Below are 15,925 nucleotides of genomic sequence, written 5' to 3'. Positions count from 1 at the left end.
ATTAGCATTTAGTGTAGAGTGAGTCTTAAACGCTCTTGGCCGCGAGGTTGTGTGGTGGGGTTGTCTGTTGTGTGCATGAGGTCTGGCTATTGAGTGTGTCTTAGACGCTCTTGGCCGCGAGGCTGTGTGGTGGGGTTGTCTGTTGTGTGCATGAGGTCCGGCTAGTGCCATAGCCAGTGCCAGCGCATTTTAGGTCCCATCATTCATATACCAAATGAGCTATAGAATAAGCTTGATCCAAAGGCGTAATACCTAACCAATGAGTCCTTGAGCTACAACCTAACAAAGTAATTGATGTAAGGGAGAGAGCATTGAGGAGTAGGGTAAAGATTGCAAATTTGAAGATAATTGATGAGGTATTATATGCGAGTTCATGGAAGGAAGGCTTGGGAAACCCTCCCAAGACAAGCTTATTAAAACTATGTTTGTAGTATAGAACAACAAAAAGAACTAGCCTAGTGGATAGTCACTTTGGCAGTTAAGTACACTTGGATGACGACACTGCCAGGATGGGTGACCTCTTGGGAAGCTTTTCCTACAAGTTAGTGGGAGCTTCTTGCCACGTCCAACGGTGCTACGAACGAAGCCTTCATAGCTGGTTGCCAAGTATGCCAAGGTCTATACCTTAGTTGCCACCTTGGAGTGACGCCCGCCTAATTATGCCACGCGACGCACGATGCTCGTCGTATATTCATAAATTCTTTACCTCCACTCTATGTTCCAAAAACGGAGCCCCATCTCTAACATCATCAATGATATCATCAAAAACACTAAAAGCAAGCGTTCTCTCTTTACCTCCCCCCACATTATAAAAATGCTAAAAGGAAGTGTTCTCTCTTTACCCCCTCTAATTACTATATAAACAGGGATAGAGCATCACGTCAGAACAACAACCCATACAGAAGTTTCTCTACTATTGACATGACGAAGCTCTGCTACAATCAGCTGAGCCTCTCTCTCTCCACACCTACATGGAAGCGCTTCTCAAATCCATCAACCTTTTTCCATGGCTCCCAATAGACGTGGAGATGCTGAGCAAGGTCATACTCAGAGAGCTCCCTACACAACACAAGGAAGTAGTCGCTGCTAAAGCACAAGCAAAAGTTGCCCTCGAATCCATTCAACTTGAAGAACCGAATTTTCCACAATTAATGGTCCTCGTCATCAGTTGATCCCAAGTGATTGATTTGAACAGCTTGCTTCTTGGACTGACAGTTCACTGCTAAGTGTCCAGGTTGATGACACTTGTAGCAAAACATAGGCTTTGCTTTGGAGACATTATTCATAAGAGCTAGAAGTTTGGGTATATTGGGATTTGACTGGAGGGAAGGCTTAGGATTTGAACTTGTATTTGATGGTAAAGTAGGAGGTCGAGTCCAAGGTTTACGAAAAGAAGGAGCAAAGCGATTTTGATTAAATCTTCGGAAGTTAGAATTGAATTGCTTTGTATCAAAGTTACCATTAATTGAAAATTGCTGCGATCACTTTTCTCGTCCACAAATTTTATCATTTGCATCATCATGCGCTAAAGAAATTGCATCCTCCAAAGTCTTTGGCTTGAAGATATTCACTTCTGCATAGAAGTGACCAAGCAAACTAGACATATACTTGCACTTGTGGGTCGCCTCAAGAACATCTTCAAGTATTTGAAGTTAAAGTAAGGCACTCCAAAAATGCTCAGTGTATTGCGGGATGGATTCATGATCTCTTTGTTGCAGGAGTTTCCACTGTTTGATAGCTTTCTCATGGAATTGAGGTGGGAAAAAATTCTGCAAAAATTTCTTTTGAAAGGCTTCCCAAGTAGAGGGACAATCAACACCCTTGTGGACAACAATCCACCATAATGATGCTCTATCTGGCTAGATGGTTAGTGACACATTTAAGTTTATCTCTTTCAGCATATTGCTCTTCATGAAAATAGTCATCAAACTTACTAATGAAAGAAAGAATAATTTTTCCATCATGTTGTCTATTAAAAGTGTAGAATTTAAAATTTCTTTTACTTATCTTGGCATCTTTCCTAAGAGCATGTGCATCGAGTGTCGTATCAATAGTACGTCGAATAACATCTTTAGGTTGCGCTCTGTCTTGATCGACAGTTGATTGTTGAAGTGTAGCCAGTTGTGCTTGCAAGTTTTGATGTGCCCTTCTCTCTTCTTGAAGTTGCATCATGATTAGATCCAATTTCTGCTCCTCCATAGTTAGCTCTGGTAAATCGCCTTCGTCCATAAAATTGCCCATATTATGATTTGACATCCTAGATTTGATTGGAGATCCGTCACTCATCCTCTAGTCATGTGTGAAGAAGCTCACTACGAACTTGCTTTGGTTATTAGGATGCCTTTGCTTTTACTATCTTGCTTTTATTAGGATTCGATACCCATGAGTATATCCTTCTGCCACGAATTGTTGAATTGTTGAGGCTTATGTCTCTTTTAGCTTATTAAGTTTATGAACTTCAAACTTCATAAACTTCTTGTCTGCTTCTTTGTCAACAAAAACAATTTGTAAAGGAACTTCATGAGTGGTCCTCCGCCTCCTGGGAGAGGTCCCTCGCGATTAGAGGGTACAACAGGGGGTTCTTCACCGCTAGGAACACGCCTGTATTGTCGATTTATCGCGAGATAACATGTAGAGTCCGTTCGTTCCAGGAGCTTCGCCTTCGTGCGAGATAGTAAAGCGATTGGAAGCTCTTGATCTCAGCTTCACTTTGATACCACTAATGTGTAGATCGGATGAGGTATGCATGTGTAGCAAATGTCGGAAGTTCTCCAAGAACAAATAACTCTACAAAACCTTCATAAAAGCAAAAGGGAATTTGCACTACATGAGACCAAAAAGACCAATTTTGTGCAATCTCCCCCCATGCCTTGTGTGGGCACTTCACAAGACATGTATTTATAGATTTATTTATCTTTAAGCTAAAAATTAGCCCACTTCACAAATACCATGCTTTTGCTTTTGCCCAAATATAGAGTAAGGCGTTTGAGCATCCAAAAGTCGGGATGTGTCCAAATACAAATATTAAATAATGAAATATTTAAAAAAGCGCCTATGTGTATACAAGATAATAAATGTTTTGTTAAACGCTTTAATAAATAAGCGCGCTTAAATAAATATTGGCACCATGTCCTTAGTGAGATAAGGCGTGCTCCCATTAAAAATAGTAATTCTTCTAGGCATTTGGATTCATGCTATCGCCTGGTGCTACCTAATGCCATCGTCGCTTACTCTACACATCAATTGAAGCATTCAAAATTATTATAAAATAATTAGATAAAACCCTACAAAAGTGAATACCTAGCAATCTTTAGCTACAAAATAATTAAATAGGTTGGAACTCTGTCCTAACCTTAATTTAATTCGAGTGCACACTCTAAACACATAAATGTCTATTAATTTAATATGTATTTTATGAAATCGCCCGCTATGGAATCACCCACGTGCATATTCAATTAATCTGACGCCCAACAAGGACAAGTGTCCCTGTCAACTTCTCGCACAAGGAATCCACCTTGTGTACGAGCTTCGACAAATAAATATAATCATGGCATCCACCATGGAATATGTCTTCTATCATCAAAATAAATCTTAAATTTGAACTAGTTCAAAAGACATAAGTGTAAAAAGGGTAAAGATAAACTAGTTCAAAGAGGAGAAGGTGTGAAAGAAGCTCGTCTCAATCTGAAAAAGGCTTAAGAATAACTAGTTTTCTTGACAATAAGTGTGAATAGTATTTTTTAAGAGACGAAATTCGAAGCCTTAATACTACATGTTAATTCTTTAAAAAAACACATTATTATTTAGCTAGCAACTTTTTCAAGATGGCATTGATTGCATGAAGGCTTTGAAATATCGATGATGTGTTTGATGCTGGGGAAGACATCCTTATGCAACATGAGACTAGATTCGAGTGCTCCAATCCTTCAAGAAGATAACTAGAATCCTTCTCTTTCCTTCTCTCTCTCTCTCTGACACATACAAGCAGACCATGTGCTTGTTCTCAAGTTGCCCCCAACTTATCTTCAAAAGGAGGGCCCTTTGTTGCCGCCCTTGGCTTGCTTGAAGCAAGCCCTTTAAGCACAAGGCGTAAGTAGTCCCCTTGACCAAACAATGGAAAATCGAAAATCCTAATGGATTTGGACTTGAAACCAACCCTCAATGACTGCAAGCCTTCTGCTTCCTTTACAGTGACACCCTTCAAAATAGATTTGAGTATGCTAATGAGCATAGTGAGGGAGATATACCTCTTCCTAGAATCAAACTCCACACACCCTTTGCAAGCATTCAATCTCCAAGCTTTGGGCCTCTTGAGCAGCACACCTTCAAAGTCTTGAACTCCTTTAATTTTGTGTAGCTATGAATGCCTCTCTATCTCATAGCCTCCACTACAAGATATAGACCTTATACCGATGTTTAAAGCAACGAAAATACAAACAACAAAATTTTCCCCCGTCGTCGCAAAAAGTATCGTTAGTGACGACGCCATAGAAACGTCGCTATTGGCGTCGCTATATGCGTCGCTATGTGCGTCACATTATATAGCGACACAAGCAGTAAATTTGCGACGCACATAGCGACGCCAATAGCGACACGAGCAGTACATTTGTGACGCAAATAGCGACGGTAACAAGGAAAAAAAAAATTTGTGGCAGGGCAGCTTCTGCACTACTGCATACAAAGCGCTTGCAAACAAAAAGAATGTATACTGAAATCATAAAACTGATACATGAAATAAATACATGATCGCATAAAATGCGATTGGTACAATCATGAAAAGATATCACTAATACATAGAAAATGTCTACATAGATCAGGTGACTAAAAACTAAAGGTGTGTGAGCTCCAAGGATCCAAGGGTGAGCTACAAATCCTCGTCCCCCGAAAGCTCGTCCCGCTGCAAAGGAACATCGAACGGATTCTACAGAAAAAGAAACAACACATCAATCCACCATATAATAATGCATTCAAATATCTCATGGTAACTACGGACAAGAAAGATGAGTGACTTACAGGGCCGCCGCGTCTATACAATCGGTCGATCAATGCATTGAGACCGTGTCTCTCTGCATATCGAGTCTCAAGGCCTTGTGGATCGCGATTTGTAATGGAGTGCTGCAAAGAAAACAAAATGCTAACTGTTAGAAACATGATTGTCAGCACAAAGAATATTTCAAAAAAACAAACAAGAAAAACAAAAGAGAAACTTACAAAGTCCTCCAAATATGTCCTGTGGCCGCCACTCCCAAGATGATGGACCACTCCGGCCTCGAGTCATGCCCTTGCCGCCTCCCGCTGCTGACTCCAACGTCCTGGCGAATCTGTAGCCTCCTCCCTCAGTCGGCGCCAGTCATCTACATCTAACCACTCGGGCTTTGCAACCCCACTCTTGATTGCCTTGCGTGCGTCAGATCATCTATGTGACATGTATGCACGCATGCAATCCATCATCCAGCCCGTAGAGAATCTATCTACTGCGGCTGGCACCGGAAACTCCTTGTGCAAGGATACTACTATGTAGTCCTTGCTCCCCTCCGGTATGTTCTTCCAATGATCCAGGACGTTGTGCCGAAAAACTTGTTGGCACAACTCTCTCATTCGAGCCATCACCCTCCTCCCCTCATCATTCACGATGATGGCTCCTGACCTACTATCAACCAGGTATCCATAACCCCTAGGAGTCTGCCTAAGATGGGTCCTCTCCCATCTCCGTCCATGCTTTGGGCATATCGAGGAGACCCCTCTACATCCGGTGTACCGACGGGGGTAACCTCTCTCGGAGTGGCACTCAAAGGGGTGCCACCAAAAGGGGTGCCACCTGCTTGCTGACGGCTACGCAAAAGCCGGAGTAACTGGAGTAGACGTCCCCACAGGTGTGACAAATCCTGGAGGTGATGTAGCTCCAGTTGAACGACGAGACGGAGACACCACATCCGTGTCTCCACAGCAGCATCCCCCTGATCCCGATGCAGTCCCTCCCTCTGGCCCAAGTCGTGAGCGTCAAGATCGTCTGCTCGAAGTTGAAGCATCTGATCGCGCTGAAGCAGATCTAGCAGAGAGCCCTGATGAAGAACGAGATAGCTCCCGGTCTGCCATCTCTCTGAATCTCGCGAGCTGGTCTGGAGACATGCGTGCCATCATGTCTTGAAAATCCTCATCGCACATCCCTCGACTCATCCTGAAAATGTCACTTGCATAGATAAAAAATGGTGTTATAATAATCAATTTAAACTATACAAAGCACAGTAATATAAATCATTTTTTAAAAATCCCTCTTAAAATGCATATCTTATGTACCTTTATGAAAGATCTAAACAACGAATTGAGTAATACAATTCTCCAAGAATGAAGTATCCTATGGTCCCATGTTAATCTCCTGGCACAACTCTGCATACACTGGAAGGTTGATAGACATGTCACCACAAAAGAATGAGTCTGCCTCATTCTCAAAAAATTCTTGGACTCCTGTATTTCCATCATTGTTAGCCGATGCGGGCTCCAAGCTTGCGGCGGCCTCCACCCCTTGTAATATCGACCCCTCTATTTGCATATTATCTTCATCTATGACCAGAACATCGCTTTGATCATATACTCTCGCACTTCAAGGAGTTGAAGGTATAACATACCACCATCGAGGTTGTCAGGGGTTTGGATAGAAGATTACCTGTTCACAAACACGTACAAAGCGAGTTCAAACCATTGTGACATAAACCATGTCGTATTACAATTAGCAAGCAAATGACTCTATTCACCTGTTCACAATGGGCCAGCAACACAAAGGTGTCGCGCAAATCCGTCCATTTTTTTTTGGAATCTATTTCGAGAAATCCAGATGGACCTCGTCGAACTGTTGCTCCATCTCCTCCAAGTACCACTTTGAACCACTGCACATCGAATAGTATCATGAAGCAGCTACGGTAATCCACCGTAATAATACTTTGCAAGTTTCCAAAATACTCCATCTCATCCACAACCGTGTTCGGATCTGTTGCTCGTCGCCGGCTCTCTTGCTCGAACCTTGCCATGACACCACAGTCCATTGTGGAGCGCATTTTGTCAATACGCTCCACGCGAAAATGTCGTCCGCACGACCACACTGCACTATATATTTTGTATTGTACATTGAAACACTCAAATTAGATGTCGCATATAAAATTTAGATACGACATGTTCTAAACCCCTCATCACCTTTGGACTACATCCCCTCGAGAACTCCCACTCCTCCATTGAGACCTCTATCCCTTCGTTGGATGCTGCGGTCAAGGCTCCATGCAACCATCGTATTAACATAAACCGCGGCATCTTCTCCATGCCTTCGGGATATCGAATCGGTCGATGACGCGTACTGCGTCCGAATTCAGCTCGCGCTTCCTCTCAATCTTGCCTTGCAATCTGGTACTTGGCAAGCCACGTCTCCATGGAGGCATGGTGCAACATACAAAAGCGATTCACCTTCTCTTCCATTGAGGCATCCATTCTTTTTTCTACCCCATTTCCAACCACCACATCTCCAGTTAGTCTATCATCGTCCTTCAACGTCCATAACATTTCATTGTCTGGTTCCACCGTTGGTAGCCATTGTGAGATATGCACTAACGCCTCTGACACCAACCAACCTTCGGCCATGCTACCTTCTGGCCGAGCTCGTTGTTGCACAAAGCCTTTCAAGGTTTTCATGAAGCGCTCTAGGAAGAACATCCATCGCGTATGGACAGGTCCAGCAATCTCCACTTCATCCACAAGATACACAAGAAGGTGGACTTGTATCGTGAGCATGCTAGTGGGTAGGTATTTCTCAAAGAGACAGACCGTCTCCACTGCTCCCCGCCTCGCGGATTCAATAGAGGACGTCTTAATCTCTTTCTGTGAGATCCATTGCACCAAAGTCAACAACTTGTAAATGGCCCCGCGAATTTTTGGAGTAAGGCATCCTACGATCGCGATCGGTAGGACAAACTGCCACAAATGAGAAAGCATTATGAATAATTGCCACTTTTCAAATTGCAAAATGCCCATGCTAAATACAATCCATTCTGTTCACAAACCTGACATATCTTATGCCAATCATGGGATTTTAGCCTTGACAATTGGTCATCTTTAGAAAATGCGGACCTGAGAGAACGCATCATACCCGTCGGAGTGCGGATATACTTGATTACTTGCTTCACAATGCACTCTTCTTTGGTGGACAAAACCTAAGGAGCGCGAGGAAGCTGCACTCCTCCTTCAGCACTGGACTGCGGCCAAAGCGCCTCCATCTTACCTACCTCCTTTAAATCCGTTCGTGACCCTATAGTGTCTCTCTTTCCTATGATATGGTCCCATAGCAAGTTGCCCACATTCTTGAAAATATGCATGGGATCCAACAAGTGGTTGACCTGTAAGTGGGTCCAATATGGCAACTCATAGAAAACTGAGAACCGTCGCATTCCATTTGGATGTGATTTCGAGTTTACCATTTTCGGCTCGTACCAGCTTGCGGCATTCATACGTATTGGAGGTCGTCCAAGAAAACCTTCCCTAAGTTCATGATCCTCCGGCAAGAAAGCGGCATGTCCTTGATATACCATCTTCTTCATGGTTCGTGACCTTCGGGAGTCTAACTGTGGCCCACACAATGGACATGCATGATAACCTGAGGTAACTAGACCTGTAAGGCGAGCCACGACCTAGTGAATACTTGATTGAATGAGATAAAATATAGATATTACTAACGAGAACGGAGGTCTGCTCACCTAAGCACTCTCCCAATCCCGGAAATTCATGCATCGTCCACATGAGAATGGCTCGAATGTTGGCTGACCGCCGACCATCGCACCTGCTCATATCTTGCACAGTGACCCCCTCCTCCCACAAAATCTTAAGCTCATCGACTAATGGACGAAGATACACGTCCATATTTTTTACTTTGTAGCGGCCCGGGATGAGCAAGCTAAGGATGAGATGTCCTTTCTTCGTAGAAAGCCATGGAGGGATGTTGTAGTTGACAAGCACTATAGGCCACACACTATAAGAAGTCGAGCGTAGACTGAATGGGTTCACACCATCCACGGCGAGACCGAGCCGAAGATTCCTTGGCTCTCGCGCAAAGCTTGGGAAGGTAGAGTCAATGTGGCTCCATGTGTGTGAATCCACTGATATTCGATGAACTCCATCCGTGGACCTATTCTACAGATGCCACGTTGTCAAGCTTGCCATGCCGGACGTGCGAAACATGTGGTTTATGCGGGGGATGAGTGAAAAGTGTCTGAGAACTTTTTGAGGGATGATTTGCCCTTGCAAGTCCTGTCGATACCTATGAGCACCACACTTTGGACATGTCTCCATAGTCTCGTATTCATCTCGAAATAGTATGCAGTCGTTGATACATGCATGGATGTTATTGTAGTCCATGCCAAGCTTCCGTAAAATATGTCGTGCATCATCACGAGACTCATGCATGGTATTTGCAGGTGGTAATATATGATATTTCAATAACCTGAAAAAAATCATAAAACACCTTGAAAAAGCACAAATGTTTGCAATAATACTGTAAAAAATAATAATCAATGAAGCCTATGTGCGAGGTACCTGAATAACTCGGTCACATTCGTATCGCTCCAACCGTATTTTGCTTGCACACTTAAGAGTGCAAGCAATGTCTTCAACGGAGATACTCGGCACCCATCATATAATGGTATGGATGCTTCCTCTCTAAGCGGGTCAGATGTCTCAACATCCATGGAAATCAATGCATCGATCATTGCCTCCATCTCAGGCTCCAAGATTGTAGGTAGGTCGGGAAGGTTGTCTGTCTCCTCTGGCATTGATGATATAGATGGGCCTTGCGAGTGGTGGATTGGCTCCTGCAATCCATCCATCGCACGTCCACGAACTCTTCTAATTGGCCGCAAAGGGTGCACTCTCCCTTGGGTCGAGACATCACCCCCCTGGATAGAAAATTTGCCAACAAGACCCAATCTTATTGTGTATGGTTTTCAATTAGCTTGCGAGTACAATGCATGATTAATATTAACTTCAAATTACCGTTTGCTGAAAATCCGCAATCGCCTTATCAATAATCTCAGATTGAAACTCGCCAAATCGTCGTATGTGTTCTATAGACAATCGGTGTTTTCACCTAATTGCCAACTTGCATTGAGAGCAAGGACATGGGACACGCTGATTAAGATACGTCTCGCGATCTTGAACAATAAGACCTTCTTCATTTTCCATATTATCTACATTACAGCAAACGAGGCTTAAATGGATAGCTTTATGGAGATGTACGTCAAGTTTCAAGTTGACCATAAATCTTGCATTGTACATAGTAGTTGAGAGATTTATTGATGTTATATCTCAGCCTTGTATCATGCTCAAGGATTTGTTTGTCCCGGTAGATAATTATTCGTTATTGTAAAAAACTACACTAGAGGGCTTTGAGTATAAGTAATCCATTTATGAGCATCATTGAGGATCTCTTAGTCTAATAATAAATCAGTCTCAACAAAAAGCATCTTAGAAATGTGGTTTTTTTGTCCTAGGATCGCGTATTAAAATTAATGCCATCTATGAAATTTATCAACTATAGTAATAAAATTTGTTTCAATCAATTCTACTCATAGTCATAAGACCTGAGAGAAAATATCCTATACTCAATTTAAGGGATTCTTCTTCTATAACAATACTTTTGGGTTCATTTTGATGAAGTATCGTAATGACCATTAGCTAGGGTATCATTTTCTTTTAGTCCTTCCGTTGACTAGTTGGCATGATTTCTAATTTGTTATGCCTATAAAGTTAATACAAAAACAATGAATTATGCATATTAAATCTCCTAATTAGTCTATTATCGTGCATCTTAAATCTCGTAATTAGACTTTATAAACAGTATGACTAATTTTTAGCCCCCTTAAGGAGTCGATGTAATGGTACCCATAAAAAAAGTAAAGTGGATACCATTACCATAATCATGGATATGATATCATTCCAATATATGTTATCTTTCTCTTTCTCTCTCTCTCCCTCCCTCTCTTTCTCTTTCTCTCGTATTTCCTCTCCCTCTCACAATTATATATCTTAACACTCTCCAAAAGCAAAAGGGACAGGGAGAGAGAGAATGCACTCTCCCTCCCTCTCCCTCTCCCTCTCGCTCTCTTTCTCTTTCTCTCCCTCTCCCTCTCCCTCTCTTTCTCTCCCTCTCCCTCTCTCATTTCCTTCCCCTCCCTCTCCCTCTCCCTCTCTTTCTCTCCCTCTCTTTCTCTCTTTCTCTCTCATTTCCTAAACAAGCAAAAAATAAAGTGATTTAAACATTAAACAAGCAAAAGGGAGAGGGAGAGAGAGAATGCACTCTCCCTCCCTTTCCCTCTGCCTCTCCCTCTCTCATTTCCTTCTCCTCCCTCTCCCTCTCTTTCTCTTTCTCTCCCTCTCTCATTTCCTTCCCCTCCCTCTCTTTCTCTCCCTCTCTTTCTCTCTTTCTCTCTCATTTCCTCTCCTAAACAAGCAAAAAATAAAGTGATTTAAACATTAAACAAGAAAAAGGGAGAGGGAGAGAGAGAATGCACTCTCCCTCCCTCTCCCTCTCCCTCTCTTTCTCTTTCTCTCCCTCTCTCATTTCCTCCCCCTCCCCCTCCCTCTCCCTCTCCCTCTCTTTCTCTTTCTCTTTCTCTTTCTCTCCCTCTTCCTTCCTCTCCCTCTCCCTCTCCCTCTCCCTCTCTTTCTCTCTCATTTCCTCTTCTAAACAAGCAAAAAAGAAAGTGATTTAAACATTAAACAAGCAAAAGGGAGAGGGAGAGAGAGAATGCACTCTCCCTCCCTCTCCCTCTCCCTCTCTTTCTCTTTCTCTCCCTCTTTCATTTCCTCCCCCTCCCTCTCCCTCTCTTTCTCTTTCTCTCCCTCTCTCTCCCTCTCCCTCTCTTTCTCTCTCATTTCCTCTCCTAAACAAGCAAAAGAGAAAGTGATTTAAACCTTAAACAAGCAAAAGAAAGAGAGAGGGAGACTCACCGATGAGATATGGTGAGCGTGGGGCAGCTCCTCTTTGCGATGAAGGCTCCTCCTCTCCTTCGCGAACAACGGCGGCGGCGGCGGCGGTGGTGGCAAGTCTTCTTCCTCTCCTTCTCTCATGACGGTCGCTCTCTCCCTCGCTCTCGCTCTCAAAACTCACAAGCCACAAATACGAAATGAAAACCGCACTCGGTTTCGGCCGCTTTTTTTCCCTGTGGAGCGTCGCTATTTATTTGCGACGCAAATGCGACGCCAATAGCGACGCCGCTATTCGCCGTCGCTAATCGGCGTCGCTACTAGCTCAAATCCTTGTAGTGCTCAAGGAAAGAGGATATGATACCATGTTACAAAACATGGTTGAGCAAGAATATAAGATGAGTTATGGGGGAAAGAAGAAGAACAAGTCGGAAATCATGTTGACATGAAATAGAGTTGATTTATTTGATAGTGAGGCAAGTATATTGTTTTAAAGCTTTTCAGCCATGCTACTCTTCCCTCTCTTTGCTTACAGGATACAACCCTTTGTGCCTATAGCACTAGTCACTTTTGCACTTTACATTGTTGTGCCTTTAGCATTGCCTCTAGCACTGCAGACTTTAACCAGTTGTCGCTTTGCATCTATATATCCTCAAAGATTAGTAGTTTTAGATAAGAGATCTTTTGCACCTATTAAAGATGTTCACGGGGAGTCCACCAACAATAAAAAAATCATCTATATATCATGCATTCAAAGGATACTAAGAAATACCATTTCTTTACATGTTTTAACGTCTTAAAATGACACCTTTTACTTTACTAAACTTATCATTTTTCTTCAAATTATAATTAAAAATCCCATCTATAAATATAATTATGTGAATTTTACTAAATATAATACCATTTCTTTTGAACTCATGTGGTATCTTACATGTTCTATAGGATGGACCTCCCAAGAATACATTTAGTATGTGCATCTTACATAACGGGCATGAATGTAGGAAGAAAAGGCACAAGGGATTAGTATATATCCTTACACATGTGCCTTGCATGCATTTAGTGTAAATCACTAGTCTCTTGCTTTTTAACGAAGACAATTTGAATTGAAAATATTCTAAGTGATGTGTGTGTGTGGAGAGAGAGAGAGAGAGAGAGATCCATGATTTCTAGTGATGTCGTAGGGGCATTTCGGACATGGCCATTGTGGATCAATGACAAGAAAAACCCACTCTGGATAAAACTATCAATGGCCCATGACTATATATCTAGTTCAAGTACGAATAGGCTTCATAACAAGCAAGTGCAAGCTCTATTGCTAAATGTAGCACAAAACTTGAAGTATATTGTCCGTGGAGAGTGATTAGACCTTGAGCATATTGTCTGGTAAGTTTGTAAGTGAGGTAGGAGAGAGATGTGAGCGTATGTGTTCTTGTGTGACTTAGGTCCATGAATGGCAAGAAAACCCACCTTGGAAAGGAAGATCTCAAAAGATAACTATAACTCTATTAATAAGGATATCCTGGGAAGTTGACAAATAGTAAGTGCATCCATGGATCCATAGTGACATGGGAAGAGCAAGAACATTTCTACATTTGTTAGCCCCGGCCCCCACTAGTTGCGAAGGAACTCTCCCACGTCCATATGAGTGTTCGCAATTGTACCTGACCTCTCCTCGACACCCTCTTCTTGACAAAATCATGACGGAGGAGGATGTGTATACAAATAACCTGGGAATCATAATCGGCAAGCATAGGAGGAACATCAATGAAAATACATAGAGGGCGCTGAGCTATACCATGGAGAATGGCGTTAGTTTATAAGGTGCTATCCACCCTTTTGAGGTCGTCATCGTCCTCGTTCTCTCCGGAGATGTCTTCGAGGGAGCGGCCTTTGGTCTCAGGGACCAGGAAGGTAAAGACGAAGCCAGCGGCGTTGGAAGCACCCAGGAGGATGAGGGTAGCGCGGTGACCGATGCCAGGGCCATAGCCGGGGTCGCGGCCTGTGCTGCCCTCCCATGCATACTGGAACCCGAAGGCCCCGAGTATGGCCCCGGCCTTCCCTGCCGCTGCCGAGATGCCGTGGCACGTCGACCGCAGCCGCGCCGGGAAGAGCTCCGCCGGCACGATGAACGTCGTGCTGTTCGGGCCGAAGTTGCTGAAGAAGAAGGTGAGCGCATACAGTGTAACGAAGGCCTTGTGGTCCTTGCTTTGCCAGTGGTAGTAGGGTATCGCCACCGCCAGCATAAACGCTGTCATGAAGAAGAATCCTTGCAGCTGGATTATGAATCGGCCGATCCTGTCGATGGTGAATACCGTGACCCAGTACCCCGGCACTGTGGAGCACAGGGCTATCAGCGCTTGTGCCCTGGCGATCTGGTAGACCTCCTCTATGGCAGACATGTCGGCGGCAGATGGGAGCCAGTGTATGCTGGTGAGGACGTCCTTCTGGAAGAAGTTATTGCTATAATAGGCAATGTCGAGGAAGAACCAGCAGCTGGTGGTGCCGAGGAGGTGCAAGCCGTGGCGGCGGAGGAAGCTGCGGGAGAAGAGGCCGGAGTGGGATATTGCGGCAGGAGGAAGAGAGCATGTATCGGGGGTGGCCAGGTCGTCGACGTCCACTTTGAGGACGGTAGCCATGTCCTGGGCGGCGCGCTTGGTGTTGCCCTCGACGAGGGCGGTGTAGCGAGCTGTCTCGGGCATCTTCATGCGCCAGTAGTAGGTGAGGACGGCCGGGATGGCGCCCGCCATGAGGATGATGCGCCACACGAAGTCGGCCTGCGGGGGGGTGGAGCTGGAGTGGGGCTGCGCGTACTGGAAGGCCGGGCGCGGGTAGGCGTTGTTGAAGGACGTGGAGACGATGATGGCGACGGTGGCGCCGGCCAGGATGCCGAACCCCTGCATGGCGAACACGGCCGCGATGAAGGCGCCCCTGGTGCGCTTGTTGGCGTACTCGGACATGATGGTCGCCGAGAGGGGATAGTCCCCCCCGACCCCGAAGCCCAGCCAGAACCTCCAGAAGCACAGCGTGGCCACCACCGCCTTGGGCGTGGACCCCAGCGACATCCCGGAGGCTATGGAGCTGAGCACCATGAGCATGAGCGTGATGCCGTACACCTTCTTCCGCCCGAGCTTGTCCCCGAGCCACCCGAAGAAGAGCTGGCCAACCAGGGTGCCCACCAGCGCCACCCCGGTCACGGCGGAGCTGGCGCCCGGCGGCAGCTTGCCCGGTGACGTGGCGTCGTAGGGCGTGTAGTAGATCCGGCCGAGAAGGTTGGTGACGGTGGAGATGCAGAAGAGGTCGTAGGCGTCGGTGAAGAAGCCCATGCCGGCTATCACGATGGCGGTGAAGTGGTACCACTGCGTCTTCGCCCTGTCCAGGGCCGTCAGCACCTCCAGCGGCGCGTGCTTCTTCGCCATAATTTGGACGCACTCTGTTCGGAAATCCTATCACCTGAGATCGGTTGGGAGAATGCAACTCAGCAGGTGATGGATTCATGGGCACAGTGCCCTTTTTATGATCATGCATGTATCTGTGGATCAATAAGAGTGCAAGCAATTTGGTCAGGACATGCCTGTCAGCTGCGCTTTCGTCCCGAACGCGGAGCTTTGACGAATGGATGGCATCAAATGTTGGATTTTTCTAAAGTCTCATTGGATCACGCCAACAGGACGGAGACGAGAGAAGCTGCTCGCTCCTCGAGGGCTGGGGATAATTATCAGCACCGGGACCCGGGGATACTTATCAGCAGGCGTCCCGCGTTTGTGGACATAATATCCCGGCAAAATGGAAACACCCGGTGACCCCTCGAGGCTTAATAAAAATAAGGTGTTGCCATATGGCTTTTGTTGCCCAAAGATCTTGCGGGGCATCGTCTGGAGGGAGGGTAAGTGCCGCAGAGTGTATGGCTACTCGGAGGAATCAATCCTTGGACCAGTTGAAACGCACACACCCACCACAACCAACTAAG

The 15,925-nt window shown here is 44.9% G+C and overlaps 2 protein-coding genes and 1 long non-coding RNA gene across 3 annotated transcripts; all 3 read right to left on the bottom strand.

Annotated features, from left to right (window-relative positions):
• Window positions 1-4,781: 4,781 nt before the first annotated feature.
• On the bottom strand, window positions 4,782-7,303 carry LOC148011729 (uncharacterized). The gene is made up of 3 exons (XR_015689281.1): window positions 5,212-7,303; window positions 5,014-5,115; window positions 4,782-4,921 (listed from the first exon to the last, which is right to left on the bottom strand). It is a non-coding gene; the product is annotated as an uncharacterized LOC148011729 (long non-coding RNA).
• Window positions 7,304-13,296, bottom strand: LOC148011728 (uncharacterized). The gene is made up of 4 exons (XM_087670013.1): window positions 11,983-13,296; window positions 10,027-10,220; window positions 9,571-9,929; window positions 7,304-9,478 (listed from the first exon to the last, which is right to left on the bottom strand). Exons 3-4 carry the CDS (start codon window positions 9,858-9,860, stop codon window positions 9,169-9,171), a joined length of 600 nt encoding a protein of 199 aa, XP_087526139.1. The 5' UTR covers window positions 9,861-9,929; window positions 10,027-10,220; window positions 11,983-13,296; the 3' UTR covers window positions 7,304-9,168.
• Window positions 13,297-13,437: 141 nt separating this feature from the next.
• Window positions 13,438-15,651, bottom strand: LOC148011727 (putative inorganic phosphate transporter 1-4). Its single transcript, XM_087670010.1, has one exon. The coding sequence runs from the start codon at window positions 15,372-15,374 to the stop codon at window positions 13,773-13,775; it is 1,602 nt and encodes a 533-aa protein (XP_087526136.1). The 5' UTR covers window positions 15,375-15,651; the 3' UTR covers window positions 13,438-13,772.
• Window positions 15,652-15,925: the final 274 nt, after the last annotated feature.

This window comes from Lygodium microphyllum, chromosome 28 (genome assembly GCF_053477565.2).
Source record: "Lygodium microphyllum isolate KBCC chromosome 28, Lygodium_microphyllum_v1.1.10, whole genome shotgun sequence".
NCBI lineage: Eukaryota > Viridiplantae > Streptophyta > Polypodiopsida > Schizaeales > Lygodiaceae > Lygodium > Lygodium microphyllum.
This window is presented reverse-complemented; position numbering and strand designations above follow the sequence as displayed.

Excerpts from the sequence above, each read along its gene's own strand:
- LOC148011727 (XM_087670010.1), bottom strand. The coding sequence starts at position 15,374 with ATGGCGAAGAAGCACGCGCCGCTGGAGGTGCTGACGGCCCTGGACAGG.
- LOC148011728 (XM_087670013.1), bottom strand. The coding sequence starts at position 9,860 with ATGGATGGATTGCAGGAGCCAATCCACCACTCGCAAGGCCCATCTATA. Across the intron at positions 9,479-9,570 it reads AATGTGACCGAGTTATTCAG|GTTATTGAAATATCATATAT; the intron begins GTACCTCGCACA and ends GATTTTTTTCAG.